The sequence below is a fragment of the Podarcis raffonei genome, chromosome 6, assembly GCF_027172205.1.
Source record: "Podarcis raffonei isolate rPodRaf1 chromosome 6, rPodRaf1.pri, whole genome shotgun sequence".
Taxonomy (NCBI): domain Eukaryota; kingdom Metazoa; phylum Chordata; class Lepidosauria; order Squamata; family Lacertidae; genus Podarcis; species Podarcis raffonei.
Window position 1 is genome coordinate 65,705,049 of NC_070607.1, and position 20,925 is coordinate 65,725,973.

Sequence of the window (20,925 nt, forward strand, 5' to 3'; positions counted from 1 at the left end):
CATAAGAACTTCCTTGCTCCATGACTCTGTTCCAAGATTTTCTTTTAATTTTTTGTGCTGTGTGTGTCTGTGGTAGGTGACCCAATGTACTGAAAAACATGACAGCCCAGTTTCAATGTTACCCTCGATGAATGGAAAAGACATCATCCTAGGACTCGCTTCTACTGTTACAGCTGACCTTCCATAAGGAAAAGGAATGTTTGACCAAGTTATTAAAGAGGGCAATGATAATTATATTCAGATACAGACAATTTAGAATTAGTTAGGCAAAAACCTTTGGAAAACACCTTGTAAATCCAAAAGTTCTGTTGGATGCTCCTACTTTAAATGGTTCACAGCATATAAAGGAATTGATGAATAGATTCTATTCATCAATTCTATGCATTTAAAGTAGGAGCATCCAACAGAACTTTTGGATTTACAAGGTGTTTTCCAAAGGTTTTTGCCTATCTAATTCTAAATTGTCTTGGTGTTAATGATGATCAAAAAAAGTGAATCAAAGCCATAAAGTATCTTTTAACTACTTTCCCCAGTTACAGATCCAGTTACATCCTGTCTGCACACAGAAAATGAAAACACACATTTTTATTAAAATTCTCTGCATCAATGAGACAACACATTGTGCAATAGAATCTATTCATCAATTCCTTTATATGCTGTGAACCATTTCCCATGATGAATTTACTCAGTGTTACAAAAATTTGGTCACCATTGTATGGTCTGCATTTTTGAAACTGTCGCAAAAATATGCTGCACAGGGGCAGGGCCATAGCTAGGGGATGGTGAGGTGGGCCCCCACCAGGGGCGCAGGCGAGGGGGGTGTAAAAGTGGCTGCTGAGACCCTCCGCCAGGCACCCTGTCCAGCCAGCGCTCCCTGCCCAAAGCTCAGACGCGGCGGGGAAGAGGGTGTGCTGGGCAGCGGCTGCTCTCGGCTGCCCCCTTGCCCCTCCTGGCAGCTGGGCAGTCTGGTGGGGGAGCCTGCGCATGCCCCAAATGCCCCATCCCGTTTGGCCATGAGGCGCCGGCTCTGCCTCTCCCAGACCTCACTCAGGGTCATGGCTGGGAAGGTCCACCAGCCTCAGCCCCTGACACTGCCTGGCCCACCTCACTGCCTGCGCCCCTGCCTCTCCGGGCGCGGGGGAGAGCCGCCAGCTTCAAAGCCTGCCTACTCCAGAATCACTTCTCTCTCTCTCTCTCTCTCTCCTTTCGCACACCCTCCCTCAAGGGTGCCAACTTGAATAAAATATATGGGGGAGCAGGTAAGCACCGCCCTGTAAAATAGACAAGACGGAGCACACGCACACTAACTTAATGACAATGCTCATTAACTGGGGGGCAGGGGAACCTCCTCAAATATTTTAAGGGAGGATCAAGGAACCTTGGCCCCAAGGAGTTGGCTCCCATGCCCTTCTACCTATTAAAGTGAAGTGCTCCCCACTTTATGTGATTTCACTTATGCAGGCAGGGGCCCGGAACATAACCTGTGCGTAAGTAGGGAGATGGCTATATACCGTCATCTAGGTCGGCCTTCCTCATCTTGGTGTCCTCCTTCAATCAGAATTAATTACAAAAAAGAATGGGTGCAGGGTTGGGGTTGGAGGAGAGGCAGAAAGAAGAGCTAATTTGTTCATGGCTAGGGAGTGCAATCTGGACGGTTCTGCCAGGGGCGCAAGATCACCTAATTTCGGCTCTGTACAAGGGCTTGAAATTGTACCCTCTAGCGCTGTTCAATACAGACCAGATAGGGAATTTTACCTGTTTGACAAAAGATTACAATAACACAGCAATATTTCTGCTCTCGGTGTTTCCACTGAGGCAGAACTGAAGCGCTTCCTTACATGCAGATTACCACAATTGGGGCTGGCCCATTTTCATCACCTACCCAGAAATCACTTGCCTGATACACTGGTCCATGCAAATTTTCTGTTTTAAGGGTGAACAACTAACTCTGTCTCAATAGACTCTTTTCTTGTCATTTAAGCTGCTTCTGAAGAAAACTCTGAGTAGCTCTAACGGAATAATAAAAGAACATCAAACTATGAACTCAGTTTTAGAAATAAACAACATATTACAAATCTGTTCTTGATTAGGAACATTAGTAAGAATACATATTAGCTTAAAAACAGACTAGCAAATGTTGCTGTCTGAAAGGATTTACAATACCACTATTTACAAATAAGACAGAGTGAATACAGAAAATTTTACACATTTGGTAGTTGACAAAGTTACTGTTTGCTGATAGTGGTCTATCAGAAACTGATATTAGGGAAGACTGGACAGTCACCAACTATTAACTTCATGGTCTAATTCTGATATTATTAGGATCTATATAACCAGTATTGCAGCCAACATCCTGCCTTTCAATGGAAGAAAAATAGGATTAATAAATTCCAAGAGGATACTCACTTAAGTATTCTGTGCATAGGACTTCCACTCAAGACCACAAAAAGCATTAACTGCAACCATACTTAATGAAGCACATATGAAGAACTTGCACTCCTGCATTCTCCAATTCAAAATGTTTTAATGATCAAGTCACGATACTTCTATACACAGTCAGTAAAAGGAAGCAGAACCCAGCTATTTGACCCAACGCAGAATATGATACTTGCAATACCACTTAGATGAGACGATGAATAAAAACAATCCAATTCACACCTACGGTTGCATGAAAAGGATCTTGAGGAAGGTTTCTTGCAGTTTAAACTGCTGCCTAGCATGGAAGCAAACATGACTGCCTTGGTCCAGTCTTTCAAAAATGGTTACTAAGTAGTGACAAGAGTTCACTGTTCATACAAATGTTGTGATATAAAACTTGTTTCTTTATCAACATTCATCCCACACACAAATCTGAGAAATGAGGGAGTATTCTCAAGTGAAAAATGAAAATTCAAACACTAAAAACAAAAAAACCGGAACAGAAGTTGAAAACTCCCCCCCCCCCTTTTTGACAAGTATGTTTCTGTACAAATGCTTTTTGTATTCTAATACTGTCTGAACACTATCAGCTTCAATAAGATGGCCACTGAAGGCAAGATAATATTCCAGGAACACTTAAATATGTTTCTCTTTTTACAATAGTTTATGTCCGTTTTAATCAGGTTACTTTATATGCACCGGTCTCTCATCCGATTTTAGACGCTTTCTACGCGGCTGTATAAAATCTTCATCGGAGTCATCTGTTATTTCAGCATCGTCCTCTTCTTGCTCAAATTCAGGTAAAGGCTGGAAGGTCCTGTCTGGGTAGATCTCTGTAAGTTTATCTTCAAAGTATAACGCAACTGCCTTCCCTGCCTGTGCTACTTCTGAATCACCCTGAAAAGTAAAAAGATAGTAACACATCACCCATTGGTAATGCACATCCCTTCAGCAAGTGAGCATGGTCTGAAACGCTTACCTTAAAATTAATTTCTTGTGTTTCTGCATAAACTTGAACAACTTTCATCATCTAAAAAGGATACCAGAGTCAAAAAAAAGGAAATTATAATCCCTTCTATAGTCATGAGACCGCACAGGATTGGATGACTAAAGTCAACCATACCAATTTATTTTTAAAATTCAGTGATGTAGAGGTGACTCTCTTCACAAGGTGTTACTGCATTTGCAGTACACGAATCCTAAGCAAGTTATGTTACTGCAGAAACTGATACCAAGCACAGAAGACCAGTATTGTTTGACTCACAGAAAATTTATTCAGCAAACTGATGTGAGAGCTGTGATGTGGAAGTTCGGCAGTCATCTCTTTCATCCAAGTGCCTGAAAATTTCTCCTAAAAAATGGCCTAAGTGATGCAATATTTTTCTGTTGGGTGTTTGTCCACTTTGATAAACAAAATGTAACCACACATAGAAAGTAGTCCTGAACATTTGAGATCATACTGCCGCAATAAAAGAGGCAGACATCCTTCATTGCTGTAGTTTCCTACTGTAGCTGTAACTATTCACCCCTAAGAGCTGAAGCATTTTCCTTCCATAGCAAATGATTCAACTATTCCTTAACATCAGTATGCTCTGAGACACACAGCTCTTCTACCTCACTTGTTTAGCTCAGTTAAAAAGGTCAATTCCCAACTGGTTTCAAGAAGTCTACCATGTGTAGTGACTCATGCCCTTTTTGGCTTTACACTTTTATTGTTCTTATGTCTTGAAATAGAAAGCACAGGCTACTTGAATGCACCATGAAACAAGTGAAATTATAAACTGTAGAACACCATCAAGATCTGTCTCATTCCCTGTATGTCCACAAACAGTGTATGGTCACACATTGCAGAAGTTTCTAAATTTAGTTTTAAGTGTGGAAACTATGGATGACATCCAACTTAGCATGAGTAGAGATATCTGCTCACACAACTGGGCTTCTCCTTCCTTTCCTCACCACTTACAGCCTCTGCTATCCTGCTCTGGAAGGCTGGGCGTAAGAGAAAACAGAAGTCTTCTTGCACAAGTGAATTTCTATTGCACGAGCAGGTTGGCATCTTTAAATGTCTTCCTATGCCAAAATGACCTCCCATGTCCATATTAAGTATTTCCCTATCCATTATTTTATTATTTTTATATTATTTTATGAATTACCCCATTATATAGTTTATAAGTCACATTTTTGTAGGATGCGTGTGTAACAACTTTATGCTTCAGTCTGAGAGTACCGTACTTTAGAAAGTACCATCTATGAAATGCCACATTCCAGACATGCACAATCATAGATGTTTTGTATTATTTATATTATATTAATGGATTTTTTGAACTGACATGCAACAGTAAAATGGGCACTCAAGCCGTGTTATTAGCTGGCAGCTCAACAAATAATGAAGCCCAGCAGATTACCTTGTAAGATGAAGGGTCTTCCCAAGCTAATTTGGTTTTGTGTGTAAAAATATCTGAGAGAGGTTTAGAACAGCACTGCAGGATCAGACAAATGATCCATCTAGTCCGTATCTGGTCCTAAGAATAGCTAGTCAGATGTTTTAAGGTATAAGTAAATAAGGCATGGAGGCAGCAGCACTCCTCGGCTGCATATCCTCAGACTTTAGTATTCAAAAATATACTGTTCCTAAACATGAAAGCTCCATCCAGCTATGTTGGTTGATCAATGGCTAACCATGAATGTCTAAACCTTTCACACTTTTATTTAAGGTTTATTTACTCTGCACCACCACTTCCCCAAACTGTTTACAGTTCACTTACAAGAGTTTATGTTTTAATGAAGCAAATAATTTATGTGGATATAATATATAAGTGGATATAATTGATTCAATTTATAAGTAAGATTACTTCTAGTTGTAATGGCTTGTTTTGTTTTCCACTGCTTTTAAAGCTTTGCAGTTATCCCGTTAAGTGATTCCCACAAGGAACTTGTCTGGGATAGTTTCATCATTTGGGTCTGCTCAGTTCAGGCAATAATGTGCCAGCATAGGAAGGTTTGCTCTACAGAAAACACAAGCAATCTTCAATCAAAACTTGCAATATATTTAGACAATACACAGATATCAGTCTCTTCCAGACATGATTTGAGCCATCCAAATATCAATTTCACTAGCATGAAATCTGAAAATATGAGAAACCTAGGAATTGTCTACAGATCACAGAGTAGACTGTACGTGAGTGGGCTATCCAAAACTTAAAACAGTGAAGAAAAGCCTATATGCATACATTAATATGCAAGTAAGCACCACTCTGTAATCTGTCTACTATAAGGTAGGCTGACAGATCACATGAATAGGCATTTATATGCTTTGAACCCATTCACAGTAAAGGTTCTATGCACAACTGGGGAAGAGCTCAAGACTCAGTTCTGTGCCCAACCATGTATACATACAACCTATACAGTGGGAGTCCTACATAAATGAACCACAAGTCTCGAACTCCTACAGCAGTTGTAACTAAAATCTACGTGGAAAAGGTGAAGAATGACCCGCGTATATTAACCAGAATGATTCTGCAGGTTGGAAGTTAACATACTTCATTAAACCTTTCACAGTTCTTGAAGATCAGCCGAACATCTGCCACAAAATCTTCAGGTGTCTGGTAGTGCTGGGAATGTTTCTTCTGCAGTTTCTTCTTCACTGTAGATAAATCCATTGGTTTCTTTATTATTTTATAGTAATTTGGTATCTGTTGAGAAAAGATAGAGGGAGTCACAAAATTCAAAGTAAAGTGTATATCCAATGTGGTGGTATTTCATTTATGCAACAGTGAAATATTCCGAGAGAGAGAACGTGATAGATTCATTCTCTCTTTCTTCTGATAAAAAAAAAAAATTAGTGGCCATCATGAGCTCTCTAGTTCAGTCAACTATCTTCATCCAAACGACTATGTGAACAGATAAAACTACTCAAAAGACTGGCCAACAAAATAATAATCACACTGATTTTAGTCCAAGTTTCATTACGACAATTTTGTCTGTCAATTGCTGGTTATTTCACATTCTATCATTTCCATGGTAAAATGCATTAAGTCACTCACCGAGGCTGGGACTGGCTCTTGGAATTCAATGCTCAGCTCGTGGCAATACAAGTAAAGCAGGAGGCGCTCACATTTCTTGCAGAGAGAAAAAAAACAGTAAACATTCATTCATTCATTTGCTTATGTAACAAAATTTATATATTACTTGATTGCAATAAAACCTATTGAACTTTTTACAAGAGATCTTCCAAAAGAAGTAATTCCAAAAGGCAGCATTTCAGTTAATGTATAAGTTACAGGGGAATATTCAAGTACATAAAGGATTCTCTAAGCCCAACAACTGAAACAAATAAACCTCCTACTCTGCAGTAGCCTCACTAACTTCAACAAGACTACCTGGAACAAGTGTAGCCTGTGGTTAAGATTCAAAGAACCAGGCTACTAATTCCATGTGCCAAAGGGGTTTTTGGATTTATTTCCCGAACCAGCAGTACTACATGCCAAAACCTTTGGAGCTGCGGAAAGTTTTGACAGCATTTTGATACAGCATGAAGAATATATTCTAAGCAACAAAAAGAGCCCACTACATTAGAACAAGCTCTTGAGCTCCTGACTAGCCTGATACTTCAGGGAAGCACACAATCCAAGCACCATGTAGACAACCCACCCTTTTCACCTCCACAAAGCTAGTGCTCAGGTTATTTACTGCCTCTGAATGTAGAAGCATTCTTCCTAGTTAAGAGCCACTAACAGATCTATCATCCAAAAAATGTAATTCTTTCTAAAAGTTGCATATGCTATTCACAACACCTAGTGCAACGTATAAGGCACTGCCTGAAATATTCTGCCCATCTTGAACCTACCACACATTGTTTTATGTTATTAAATGCATTAAATTTATCAATGACATTCAATGACATCAAATTCTGGGTCTGAGTGAATCATTTCTCTATTTTTTCCTCTCCCTCTAGTCATAATTTTAGAAACCTTCATCATGCATCCAACCAACTTTAAGTTTAAAAAATCAACTATTTCAGCCTTTCTTAAGAGAAAGTCCCCTTGATAGTTTTGCCTCTGGGTTTTGTTTTTTTAGGGGAAACTGGTTCACAGACTGCACCTTCACTTGTGAGAAGGTGTCACAACCTTCTGTTGCATCCTCTTCTCAGAATGTACTTTGCTAATCCCATTTCAGTTAATTCTATGGAGAAAACTAAACCAGTTGTTCAAGACCACTGATGTCAAAAACCTTTAGAAAAAAAGTCATTGTCACAGGTGGCAAGACTATTTACCGTTTATAGAGTGATTATTTTACTTATTTTACAATTTCTATACCTGCTTTCTAAAGGTAAAGGTACCCCTGCCCGTACGGGCCAGTCGTAACCGACTCTAGGGTTGCGCGCTCACCTGCTTTCTACACCTCCCCAAAAGGTACAAAAAGCATGAAAACAGCTATCAATGAAATATAGCATCAATGAAAATCAAACCATAAGCATTCTAGCTGCTACAAATTGCCAAAGCCAAAGGATACAGCACCAGCTGTGAGCATCTCTCTCTGCAGCCACCAGCTGCCATTACTGAAACCTACAGAGAGAGACAGAAGCAACAGCTTCATTGTGCTTCTAGCTCCATTGGGGTCCCTTCCAACTCTACAATTCTATGGTTCCATTACATGCTGAATTATTGCCTATCATAGAGATGTGAACAGCTTTGGAAAACAGAAAGTAAAGACAGTCTAATCATACCTAAAAGGAAGTGTTCAAAATTCCCAAATCTTTTCATCATTAGAGCACATGTTTCACAGACTGAGACAAGGGGGCCATCTAAGCAGGGAGCTGAAGCCAAGGTGGGAACTATACTGGTCGAAAAGGACAGCTCTTTGGATCACAGGTGAAAGGGTAAAAAAGGAAGATTATGAGGGGCACAGACTAGAAGCATTGCAATAGGATTGTACTATAGATCATTTGGAAGAGCACTAAAGTTAAATTATCCTATGCATGTGAAAGTAATGATCTTTTGTAAGCCATCATAGAAAAGCTTTGCCCTGAAGGAAGCCAGTATGTTCAATCAATCAATCAATCAATCAATCAATCAGCATGGAAACAAAAGTCAATTCTAGGAAAAACCCTTTTCTCCAAGTGAAAATGTCACATTTTCAATCCATTCTAGTCATCTGGATTATTTGGAGTCTAGTAGTCTAGATGATTTCTGATCTCTTGTTTATGATGCGAAAGCTCAAACAATTAGAGTAGACCCCCCAATATAGCCATAAATATTAAAACCAACTGCCACTTAAAAACTGGACTATCTCCAATAATAATTTCATTTCTAGCCCTGCTATAGCAACATGCACCCACTTACTAATTAAAATATAGATATATAGTAAAGTTACCCATGTAAATGAAAGTTTAAACTAAGTCAAGAGACCACAGCAAAAGAAAAGCCAAGAGCATTTAGTTAAGAACAGTTCCAAAACAAGATAAATGTATTATCCGTAACCTACCCTTTGGTCCACAGGACTCAAACCTTGTGCAGTTTTCCCCTTCTTACTATGTTGCAAGTTGTCACAGTCATATTCCACTTCGGGTTTGCTAAGATCACGGCAAAATGTACATATCCAGTCTCCACTAAAATAGGGAAAATATAGTTCAGAAATTCAGGCATTTTTTTGTACTAGTGTGCTGAAAAATCTACAGGTAGAAAATCAATTTTTTGTAACTAAAATAAATTATATTATGCACAGGTCCTATATGGTTGTCCTGTTTGCACATTTTCCAGGCAGGAATTACATTCTTCCACCACCAATAAATCTTCAAGAAATAGGAAAGGGGCACTGGAAAGACCTGGCATGTTCAGGGATTGAAGCCAATGGGAAAGTTTCATGGAGCCCAAAGGCTCTAGAGTGAACAGGTTCCTATTCTTGTCTAACACTGACATTTAACCTCGCCTTGATCCATGTGCAGAGGACAAAAGCGCTGCCAATCCTTCCTCTATGCCCAGAAATTACACAGCCCATCAGTTGCCCTACAAAGCGCCTGCAACTGGTAGGAACTGATAGGTAGGGAAAGACAGTGACTTGCTCTTTTACTGGCAGGTTCCAAGCCCAATCCAGGTGGATCCCACCACTGCCTCCTGTTGAAACCTAGAAACAGATCTCTTCATACTTGTCCTCCTTACTAGACCCAGAATCATGCCTGCTTGGCCCAGCCCAGATGCCACAAACATGTGGTGCATAGCAAACATGGCTGCTAGTGAGGCAAATGCAGCCTCCTCAAATTTGCCATCCCGATAGGATGGTTGTCCATGAAGGAATACAGCCCTAGGGCTGAAAAAGGCTTCCCATCCCTGCTGTTGGCTGACAGAAGATAGCTGATGCTGCTATCTCATTGTGACTAACTCAATGTTCCTGTATGTTTTCATACCTTGGGAAGCTAAGGAGAGTGGGTACATGACATGTGAGGTGGAAAACTTTTGGGCACTTTTCGCAGCATAACAGGTCTCCTCCATTTTGGCACACAGCACACCAGTCTTCATTGGGATCTTCATCTTTGTTGTTGCCTTCTCCTCCAGATCTAGCTGATCGATGCATGAGGCTACGCACTGGGGACTTGCCATTTACAAGACTGTGTCCGGACTGTTTGCAGCTTTCACTCAAGTCCGCTGGTTCGGTTTTAACATGGTTTTCTATACTTCCCAGTGCTTCCAATTCACTCTCCAAATGCAAGTTTGTGGAAAGTGGTGGAGTCAAGCTGCTCTCAGGACTGCTAAGCTGAAATAAAGGCAAAAGATTAAAATCTATGAGAAATTGCCTTGGGTAGGAGACTGCTGCCTTTTCCACCTTCCTTTTTCTGCTCCTCCCTCCCCCCCCCCTTTTCATCCCCTGCCTACCTTCTTTATTATAACGTAGGCAATCTAATCTGTCCTCCATGTCTCTCTAACCTGTACTTCCATGTCTCCACAGCTCTTTCCCCCATTCAGCTCAGCTTTATAAAAAATGATATGGGCTGACCCTCCCATCGCTCCCTATTTACTTCTTAATGTTGAAGATGAAAAACATGATATAAACATCCTATGTACTTCACTAAGTCACAGTTACGTTTTTTTACAGTCGTATTCTCAAAAATTGATAAAACTTTTTTTTTAAAAAAAGATTAAATTGGGGTAGACTATAAACAAAGAATTTCAACAAAAGGGAAATGTCAACATGCACATGCATGTGCAGACAATTCTCAGACAAGTTGTACACAGTTTTCAGTGCACTATATTTGATAAATATTTTAACAAGCTTAAAATATTTTGAAATAGGATCTGTTGGAAAATAAAACCCCTAGGTGGCTGTCACCAATGGAGGCAAAGGAAGTCAAAAAACTTAATATGGAATCTAAATGGCCAAAATATTGGGAAATTATAGAACAAGAAGGAGGAAATGTGAAATTACAGAGCTATGAGAAACTGAAGTCTAAAGTAAGAGATTGGCTTCATTATTATCAGATAAATGAAGTATTTAAACAGGACAGGAAAATTGGCTTTCAGGTGGAAAAGTCAAAGTTAGAAACAGAATTGTTAGAACCCAATACCAAGAATTTGTCTAGAATGTACAACTTGCTGCTGAAATGGAATACACAGGATGAAACGGTTAAATCAGCTATGATTAAATGGGCACAGGACATTGGTCATGACATTATGTTTGCTGACTGGGAACAGTTATGGACCACCGGTATAAAATTTACGGCATGTAATGCCTTAAGAGAGAATACTATGAAAATGATTTATAGGTGGTACATGACCCCAGTCAAGCTTGCAAAAATTTACCATCTGCCCAATAATAAATGTTGGAAATGTAATGAAACTGAAGGTACTTTCTATCACCTTTGGTGGACGTGCCCAAGGATTAAGGCCTTCTGGGAAACGATATATAATGAAATTAAGAAGGTGCTTAAGTGTACCTTTCATAAAAAACCAGAGGCTTTTCTCCTGGGCATAGTGGGCCAATTGGTGTCAAAGAAAGATAGGACGTTCTTTATGTATGCTACAACAGCAGCAAGAGTGTTACTAGCAAAGTATTGGAAGACACAAGAACTACCCACACTGGAAGAGTGGCAGACGAAGGTGATTGACTACATGGGACTAGCAGAGATGACGAGCAGAATCCGCGACCAAGGGAAAGAGACGGTGGAGGAAGATTGGAAGAAATTTAAACTTTATCTTAAAAATTCTTGTAAAATCATTGAGTGTTAAAATGTCATGGGTAAAGCATAGCAGATTTGCAGCGATAAAGGATTGGATATGAGGAAAGAAAAGGGTTAAAGAAAGGAATTAATAAGTAACTAAGACCAGGGGTTGCTGAAAAAATTTAAAATAAGGATGCAGAAAAGGGAGGCATGGGGAAGTCGTTGAAATTGGGTATATGAAAAAAATTTATGAAATTATACATGTTTATATGTTTGTTTGTTAGTGTTTGTTGTTTGTATTGTCTTATATTATATGTTAAAAAACCAATAAAAATTAAAAAAAAAATATTTTGAAATAGGAGGCCTATTGTGCAAGGGGATGGGAACCCAGCAATACTGGCTCTACACAATTCCTACGCAAACTAGGTACTGTACTGCTCGCTTCCTCTGTGCCAGAAATTACTAATTTTGAAGGGTCATCTCTGATGTGGCAAAACTGTTTCAAACTAGTCCCATGTGAAACTCTCCAAATAACTCCTGAGTTGGAAAATGAGATTGGAATGACTACATGCCTACTTTTTCTATAACGTATTATAAAAAATCTAATAGTAACCTACTGCACAGTAACAGCTGAGGAGGAGGAAGGAAGCAGTGACCCTCATGGTGTTGGAAAGCCAGGAGAGCAACTGAACCCCACCTGTATCACCTCACTGGCCACTACTGCAATGTAGGGAGAGAGAAAATTGGGCAAGCCCTAAGGGGGAGGGCTTGGGAAGTAATACAACTCTCCTAAAGCAATAAAATATAAATGCCCTCAGTTCTCTTTGCTGATAGTTTGTATGATAAATTGTACAACATACAAATAGATTTTTACCATGCAAGCGCTCCTCCTGCCATCCTCTGTTTTTTCTTGCTTCACTGGTCCCGAGTAACTGCATACCTCTTCTTCTGTGCCTGGCTCCTGTTTAACTTTCACATGTTCAGTCTTGAAACTAATATTGTTCTTTTCCACAGTTCGGCCTGATGAACCACAGCTGGAAAGCAAAGAGATTAAGCACACGTTTTAAATTGCACTTCAAAATGCTAGAATTAAAATAATTAAAAATTCCATATAATTAGTGAAAGCAATTGTGCCCGTATAAAGCACTTGGTTAGGAGGCATCATAACCAAGCTGGTTTTTACAGGTGTAGAAGTGGTTCCAAATTAGAGAGGGAATGGATTTTTAGCACTTTACCAAACATAAAATAAGTATGTCCTAAATATCAAATCTGCCTCTGTCATTAGAGTCTGGTATGGAGAATCTTTTGAGAGAGATATACAAGCTGTTCAAATTTCAGAAAAATTGCTCACTGAAATTTAAACATTCTAGCTAGAGGAGTTAGGGTCTTGTTTCCTGATCTTTTTTGCTGATAAAAAGCATACCTTTCAAAAATCCAAGTATACCACTGTAGAGTCCCTTTCCCTGACTTCATGCACTGTTTTTAAAGTGAGAAATTCAAGACTTCTGTAAGTTTGGTAAGGTGGAAATTCCCTTTCAAGAATGCAGAGCTGATTTTTCCTCATCAACGCTTGCTTTTTTAGATGTTCAATAACCACAGCTCTTACAAGAACCCCAACGCAGGGGCTTCAGTTTACACAATAAGGCAGGCTTCCTCAACCTTGACCCTCCGGATGTTTTTGGCCTACAACTCCCATGATCCCTAGCTAGCAGGACCAGTGGTCAGGGATGATGGGAATTGTAGTCTCAAAACATCTGGAGGGCTGAGGTTGAGGAAGCCTGCAATAAGGCATCTTCCCTCTCCTTCCCCAGCACCCTCCCCTCTGCCTGGTGGGTGGCGATGGTCAGCAGAACCCCCAGAACAGCAGGAGGAGAAGGGAGGATAATGCCTTCTGGCAAGCTGAAACACTTTCACTGATGGAACTATCAGAAGAGCGCAATACTGCATTCCTCTTATTGTACTTTCACATATTGTGCTAATTTTCAGCTAACGTTTCATGCATTTCCCCTTCATGTTTCAACCCTCTAGATTAGGAGCAACGATGAAGTTAAGAATCACCACAGTGGCAGTGGCCCCCTTGCTGCACATTGGCCCCCTACATTCCATATATGAACAGACTAGTTCACATTCAGGAACAGGCTATATAAGGCATAAATAATAACTTTGGTGGTCTTACTTTTGCTTCAACATACGCAGACAGGGCTCTGCAGCATGAGGTTCATTATCAACCTTTTTATATATAATTTACAAGCACATATATTATTAAACATTGATTTAGAACTCACCCCAAGTGGCTGTTCTCCTAACCTGTACAGCAGTGATTGGAAACCTCGAATCTACCAGTCTCTCCACAGGTTTTAACTCCTCCTAGGCCACTGTTTCCCCATAGTTGACCTACTACCTTCTGATCAGCTAAGCAGCATTGGTGGGAGTGAAAACTGTGAAGTGGGGAGATTTAAACCTTCCCTTCCTGAGATCCCCCCATTTATTAGGTAAAAACAGAGGAGCAACAGGGGAGAAGGGACATGGCTGAGTCCCCCTGACCAGCTGCCCAGGGAAGAAAAGAGCAATCTTCCTCCATGAACAGCTTGCTCGGTTTCCATGCTGAGAAAGGAACGGTCTCAGTGAAGAGCTCAGAAAGCAAAGCAAGGTATGTGTTTGTGTATGTTGAGATATAGACACATACACACAAAACACACACATAATGTGATTCCTTTGGCCCTATTTAATTTGTGCTTTGGCTCCCTGCCACCTGTGTTCTGTCGTCAACTACTATGTTCCCCTGTGGTAGAGGATAGAAGTGGGGGCTGAAAGACCAAAAGAAAGTGTGTGTGCATAGAACCTAAATGCAAATGATCAAAACATGAGAGAATATATAATGCCTTTCCTCTTTATGTGGTGCAGTGGTCAAAATGGGAGCTTTACAATTTCCATATTTTTTGGCAGATGATTTTTAAAAGCCTCAATGTGTCTCTTAAACGGGAATTTTAAAAATTCTGTAATATGCATTTCGTTCTCTATACACTTCAATAACTTAGTAGCTGGTTTTGAAGCCATTCAACTCACCTGCCTCTACTGCCCGTGCTGGAGGTACTAGGTGGCCTCACAGGGGTGTGTGAATTGGATAAACCTAAGAAGGATGAATCATTGTTTACACCAGCAGCATGAGCTGTATAACTGCACATCTAAAGTTATGCAAGCGCTACCCTGTGTATCAGCACAGACAGTACCACTGGTAATAAAATAATTCAAAACTTCTACATTCAATATCATTTCACGTTAATTAATCTCACAATTTCCCCCCTTAAATGAAATAGCTGCTCTGATTCCTTACGTCTTAAGTCAAGCCCTAAATTATTTCTAATCCCAATTACTTTATTCTGATGCAACTATCATAAAAGACTATTAATGACTGCATATTAACCACAAACATATGATACATTTAAAGAGAACCTACACTAATATAGGCTGACAACCCTGGGAATAATCAGAGACAATTGAAAAGGTTGGAGTGCAGAGTAAAACGGGACTGAATGCTGATTTACTAGCAATACATTTTTAAAGAGACCTTACACACATTTGTCCAGGTGTGTAGAGAAAGGTCTATAAACCCAATTTCTCCTCCTCTCTGCATTTTGCACTTACTTCCAACATTCCACAGCAGTGGCACAAATAGGCAAGTTATGCTAGACTGAATTTTCACAGTGGCAGATGAATTTCAAGAACAGGACTTCAATTGCACTCTGGCACAGAATATTACACAGCTGCAAGACTATATAAATAGTACAGAAGCACCAGAGCATGGAACAGATATGAAAAGAGATTGCTGTTCAGCTCCATACTAGCCATGACAATTGCACTCATTTTATGAACTATTGTTGTATATTATGATATTGTGATTTTATTGCTTTGGTTTTCCAGAAACTGCCTTGGAAACAATGACGATGGGTGGTACAGAAAACTTAATTTTAACGCTCACAGCATTAAAGCCTGTAGTCACAATGCAATAGTTGCTGGTATGTACTTTAAAACTATTGGGCTCATGAGCCACAATAATACTGTTTTAAATCTATTTCTACTTGAGACTTGTTGAGCAGGAATCTTTTTGCTGCACAGACTGGGTTACTCTTTCTAGTGAGCTGGTGCCTACAATGCTGTACTCCTTTTTATAGCCCTCTCATTTACAGGTTATTTTATGAAGGGGAAATTATTTCATGCATAAAAATTGGGCTAAATCACAGCTACATAAAAGGTACAGACACTGGAAGAGAGAAAGAAGTGCTCATCAGCATTACTGCAGAAGTTACTAGAAATAACTGGATGGAATTAAAAACAGGGATGTTAAGACCTGAGAAAATGTACTGGAAACATCAAACTTCTTTAAAGTATTTGGAGCAGTCATTATTAAAGTTGCTGGTTGCTTTAAGCAGGTGTCAATTTAAGCAGAAATGTACAGATGCCCACTGCCTCTTCCCAGCTTACCTGATGAGCCTGGAGACAGGGCTGAGGGCCCAGGGGAGGGATTCATACTGCTTATAGGCTGAGGGGGTAGATGGCTGCCTGCGATATACCTACTTAGTAAATTATCTAAGTTACTGGAACCAGCATCTTCCAGCTGAAATAAAGGAGGACAGCCACACAGTGATTCTGCCAAGTCTAAATGCAGCATGCTAGAAATGACAGCTTGAGGATCATCTGTATTTTCACTGAAGGAGTTTAAAGCACTAGCACTTATTCACATAATAAGGGGAAACAAACAGATGAATACTCAGTTTTGCCATATTTGTATTTGCTATATTCCTGCATGTATAATCAAGGAGTCTAGGAAATGACATGGCTACAAATTATTAATAAACTTTAGCATAGAATATTGTAGCAAAATCTTAGAATTCAATGAGTTTTAAGAAACAAGCTTATTTCAAACTCAGTTGTCAATACTGATGCCTAGGTTTGTGTCAGAGAGAGGTCTACATTCAGAACAACTTCCACTCTCTGCTTATGGAACTCATTCATTGCACCTTATATTTTACTCATGAAGTTGCCCTGATTTGTATGTTTTAACTATCTTATTCAAATATAGGACAATAAACATAGACAGGGAGAAACCATATGCTTTCAATATTACTAAGAGGGTTGCCACTAGAAGAATGGAAAATATATCATATTTTTTTAAAGCTGATCAGGGTGGATGGCAAAAATAGTTTAGGATATCTGTTCTAGTTTTAAACAAGAATACATTTATTTTGTAGTAGGGCTTTTCCTTCAAGCAAGCTCCAAGGGTAGCACTGACCCATCTATAATCAACACTACGGGAACTTCATGTAAAAGTAGGCAGGGCCCAAATGAAAAATATTGTGTGGCCTTTTTTTTTAAGGACACAGTTTAGGGAGGTTGTGAGGGAGTTACAAAAGCAATTAAGTGAAACCCCCAAATAAAACACACATTTTGGCATGATAGTACAAGTGTTTTAGAAGTTAAAAACACACTTTTAATGGACACATTTGGAAACCCTTGTGTATGTGCTTGTGGGCTGGGAACAAAAAACTTTGTGGCATCATTGCAGAGGACCCACAGAAGTTAATGGGGGGTGTTGATTCATTAAATGACAAACTGGGAGGACACAAAAACATCTTGAGGGAGCCATGTGGCCCATGAGTTAGGAGTCCCTACCTTAGAAGACACACAGCTGAACTGAATACATTTCCTGCATTTTAGTTTCAGTGCAGAATAAATTCAGACACAGGTTTCAAAAATCATAAATGCCGCCCCCCAGCAGAAAAATATTCTAAATAAGAATACTGATGCTAAATGGTGTAAAATGCAATGAAAGAGTAAAGCACATTAGGAGGAGACACAGTGATTTGTCCAGTGAGTTTCATAGCTGATTAGGAAAACAAGACGGTTCTGGTCAGTTTATGAGAAGATGACCCAAGTCAAATGTACCTTTTCAATACAGTTTTTTAAGTGTTGACACCAAACACACAATTAATATCTAGAAATTCTGATGTCGTATTATTAGCTTTCATCTGATTTCATATAGCTTACTAACCTGTATAGGAGGAATATCTGGCAAGGAAGGCAAATTTTCTGGGTTGGTTACTGATGGAATAAGCTCTATTGCTGCTACAGATGGGCTTGTTGGACCACGGTTGGCATTGGCCATGGTGGCTGTTGTAGGGCTTGTTGGGTTGATAGTATTATTGTGCACTGAAACAACTGGGAAGGGACCTGCATGTCCTGGGTTTGAATGCTGCCAAGACAAAGGAGAGGGGGAAGCAAGAGAGAGAAAATATTGTTATGATAAGGAGAAAACTCTTTCCTATGCAAAACTGGAAATTTTCAAAGCTTGTTGCTTCCTGCATTTCTCTCCATGAGTTTCCCATTGCTGATAATTGTTTTAAACCTTCTAAAACATTTTGCATTTTATTCACTTTTTTATAGGTCCTCTTTTTTTAAACCTTATTGCAAGCTCTCTACTCCCCCTTAATCGGAGAACATAACAAATTATTCCCATATTAACATGCTGGTTATCCAGCCAAAAGGCAATAAAGTTGTGAAAGGTAAAATGTGGCTGCAAGTGCATTTCATTAGATGCTCCATTAGCTTAAATACTCTGCATGTGGCTAGTAATATCCAAAATTTTACAAGATTCCTATTATGCGGCTCTTTAAACAGCCAGCAACATGGAAGGAGATGTCCCTTTAAAAGAGGTCTCACAGCTGATATATACACATAGAAGCTGAGCTGAATCAAAAGTCCAGAATCAAAGATGGGAAACAAAATGTGCACACAGCATATACTTGTCTTTGTAAGTGTGGCTGCATCATGTACTGGGGCCCGTTGTGGCGCGGTATCCCTGGGAGACGAGCAGTGTTCTGAGCCATTCTCATCTGGTGGGCTTGGAAAGCACCGCAATTCATTCCCCTCTGCATGGTCTGCATACTTATCAACCTCGGAGGCTACAAAACATTATGTATTTTAAAAGATGAGATAAAAGCAGTCCTCTTTGCCAAGTGAAGTAAATGAAGATGCATCTTTGTGCTTTACATGACAGCGGTATAAATCCTACCTTAAACTTTGTGGATTAAGGTAGAACTCAAAGTGCCAAAGGTGCAATTTAGTGTCTACAATGAGTGTCTTAATTTAGATCATCTGAAACTTGCCTGTTGCTGCAGCATCTGTGGGCCTGCCTGGCGAGGAATCTGCCCTGCAGGCTGCCCCATCCTCATCTGTTGTAACTGCTGGTGTTTTTGTTGTGCGTACACCTGCTGTTGCATATGCTGGAGCCGAAGCTGTGCAAGATTAATTTGCGGTGGAGGTTTGCTGATGTGGTTTGTTCCCGGAGGAACTTGTCCCACTACTACATTAGGAGTATAACCTTGGGTTGGTTTGTTTTCAATAACAAGATTACCTAAACAACAGGAGAGAGAATTGGTCAATCACAAAGTTATTTATTTCAAGCTAAATGTTAACAGTCTAGAAGTTTTACACTATGTACACCCTAGCTTCACAGCAGCTAAAAAGTTAAAAATAAATGTACTTTTAATCAATATATTCAGAGACTTGTAATTATTTGCACTTCCTTATTGACTTTAAATAAGATATTGGTTCTGATGTACCCATATCTTACCTTAGTTTTATACATAAAGATACATCACAATCAACGTCATGCAACACATTTTTGCAACAAAGTAATTTTGTGTCATCAATAAGCATTCAATATTTTATGAACTCATTTCCATAGCATTAGAAGGAAAAAGACTTAAATACAGAGTAATTATTGCTTGTGCATAATATGCAATTTATATATTGTAACTTTAAGCATTCTAGAGATTTTTAAAGGAAACGCATTTAATACTTAAGAGACTAAAAGATGAAGACAGAAAATCACACAAATATACAAATATAGCTCTGTAATTTTTACACCAGAGGCCTTTTGCAAGTGGTGTCCAGGTTATGGAATATCCTCCCCAGAGACAGCTGCCTGGCTCCTAAGCTGTAGTTTTTTTGATGTCAGGTGAAAACCCTTCCCCTAGTCTTTTCATTTTTAGAAACATGTTTAGGTGCCTTGGGGCCATTAGAACATTGTTCTGGTTTTTGCTGGCTTTATTCAGATCATTTAAACTTATTTTTTCATTTTATAGCCATGATGTATTTTATGTGGGTTTTAAAAAAACAAAAAAGTAAGAAAATTTAATGTTTTCTGTTAATGCTGTAAGTATAAAACAAAACCTCAGAGCATTTATAACCATTTTAGGATAATAGGGGCCTTGTGTTTCTTTACACGTAAGAGTCTTTCAATTATAATCACATTAAACAAATTATCTTTCTGATTCAACTAAGCCAGCACTCTAGCAGAAGTCAGCACAAGGGCTCTCAGTAGTTCAACAGGGCTTTCCCCTCACCTCCCTGCCACCTCCTCCAATTCCACTCTGAAGAACTGGGAGAACCCCCAGAACATTGTGCGGAGGGGAAGGAGGAGATTGCTGAAATGCTTCAGAAGACAGAACAATCAGAAGAGTGCAAGGTTTAATTCCACCCCTTGTCTTGTGCAGTGATACTGAGCTGAAATACTGCAGTGTCCCTTAATTCAGAACTACACAACAGCCAGCTATGTACTTCTGTCCTTGCTATCAAAGATTAAGTTGAGCAGTGAGAGATGCTTGCAAAGATGCTTATAAGACCACGCTGTTCAGCAATATGATTTTTCTGTTTCATCATTCAAACAGGAATTTGAGTGATTCACAACTTTAACACAAGTATGGGGAGACTGTGATCCTCCAGATGTTGTTGGACCCCCTCTCACCAGCCTCAGCCAGCATGGCCAAGTTCAGGAATGATAGGAGTTGTAGAACACCTAGAAGGCTATAGGTCCCCCATCCCCAATTTTACATTTTATGTACTGTGCCCCAGGTTCAAAAGACTATATGGGAAGCTTCTGAGCACGTACTAATGCCTTTGCAGTACAATTTTTCAAACCACAGACCTCTGAGACAGCTGAAGCAGCAAGAGTTATAGGAAGTCCTAGTGTGCATATAGAGTCGCTTGCACACGCCCAACAGACACTTGTCTCTTGGACAGTCTCTAGGCTGGTTTTACAGAAATCCAGATTAATGCATCTTAAAATACTTATAATGAACTGAATTTGTGTCACCAAAATAGAAGACAAGCATCTAAATTCTCCATTTTAGCTAAAAGTTTTGCATTTGTTAGTTGCTCAAGAAACTTTCTGCAAATTAATGTGAATTGTCTGATAAACCCCTCTGCATTTTTAAACAAGCAAGATCTGTTTTCTTTTGCCCAGTTCTTGGTCTGACCTTTTCTTGATCATCTGAATTATAAAACTAGTAACTTCC

The 20,925-nt window shown here is 39.5% G+C and overlaps 1 protein-coding gene across 8 annotated transcripts in view; it reads right to left on the reverse strand.

Annotated features, from left to right (window-relative positions):
- Positions 1-570: 570 nt before the first annotated feature.
- TRIM33 (tripartite motif containing 33) overlaps positions 571-20,925 on the reverse strand; it is a 58,960-nt gene continuing 38,605 nt past the window's right edge. For 3 of the 8 annotated variants that reach the window (XM_053393554.1, XM_053393550.1, XM_053393549.1), the window contains 12 exons: positions 18,733-18,980; positions 18,361-18,528; positions 17,619-17,819; positions 16,052-16,184; positions 14,636-14,699; positions 12,444-12,603; positions 9,821-10,167; positions 8,902-9,025; positions 6,462-6,536; positions 5,958-6,110; positions 3,398-3,448; positions 571-3,315 (listed from right to left, as the gene is read on the reverse strand). In XM_053393554.1, the coding sequence (XP_053249529.1) occupies positions 3,103-3,315; positions 3,398-3,448; positions 5,958-6,110; positions 6,462-6,536; positions 8,902-9,025; positions 9,821-10,167; positions 12,444-12,603; positions 14,636-14,699; positions 16,052-16,184; positions 17,619-17,819; positions 18,361-18,528; positions 18,733-18,980 (1,937 nt within the window). In that variant the 3' untranslated portion in view covers positions 571-3,102. The remainder of the gene's footprint in view (positions 3,316-3,397; positions 3,449-5,957; positions 6,111-6,461; positions 6,537-8,901; positions 9,026-9,820; positions 10,168-12,443; positions 12,604-14,635; positions 14,700-16,051; positions 16,185-17,618; positions 17,820-18,360; positions 18,529-18,732; positions 18,981-20,925) is intronic. The other 5 variants (XM_053393555.1, XM_053393551.1, XM_053393557.1 and 2 more) reach the window with 4 other exon arrangements.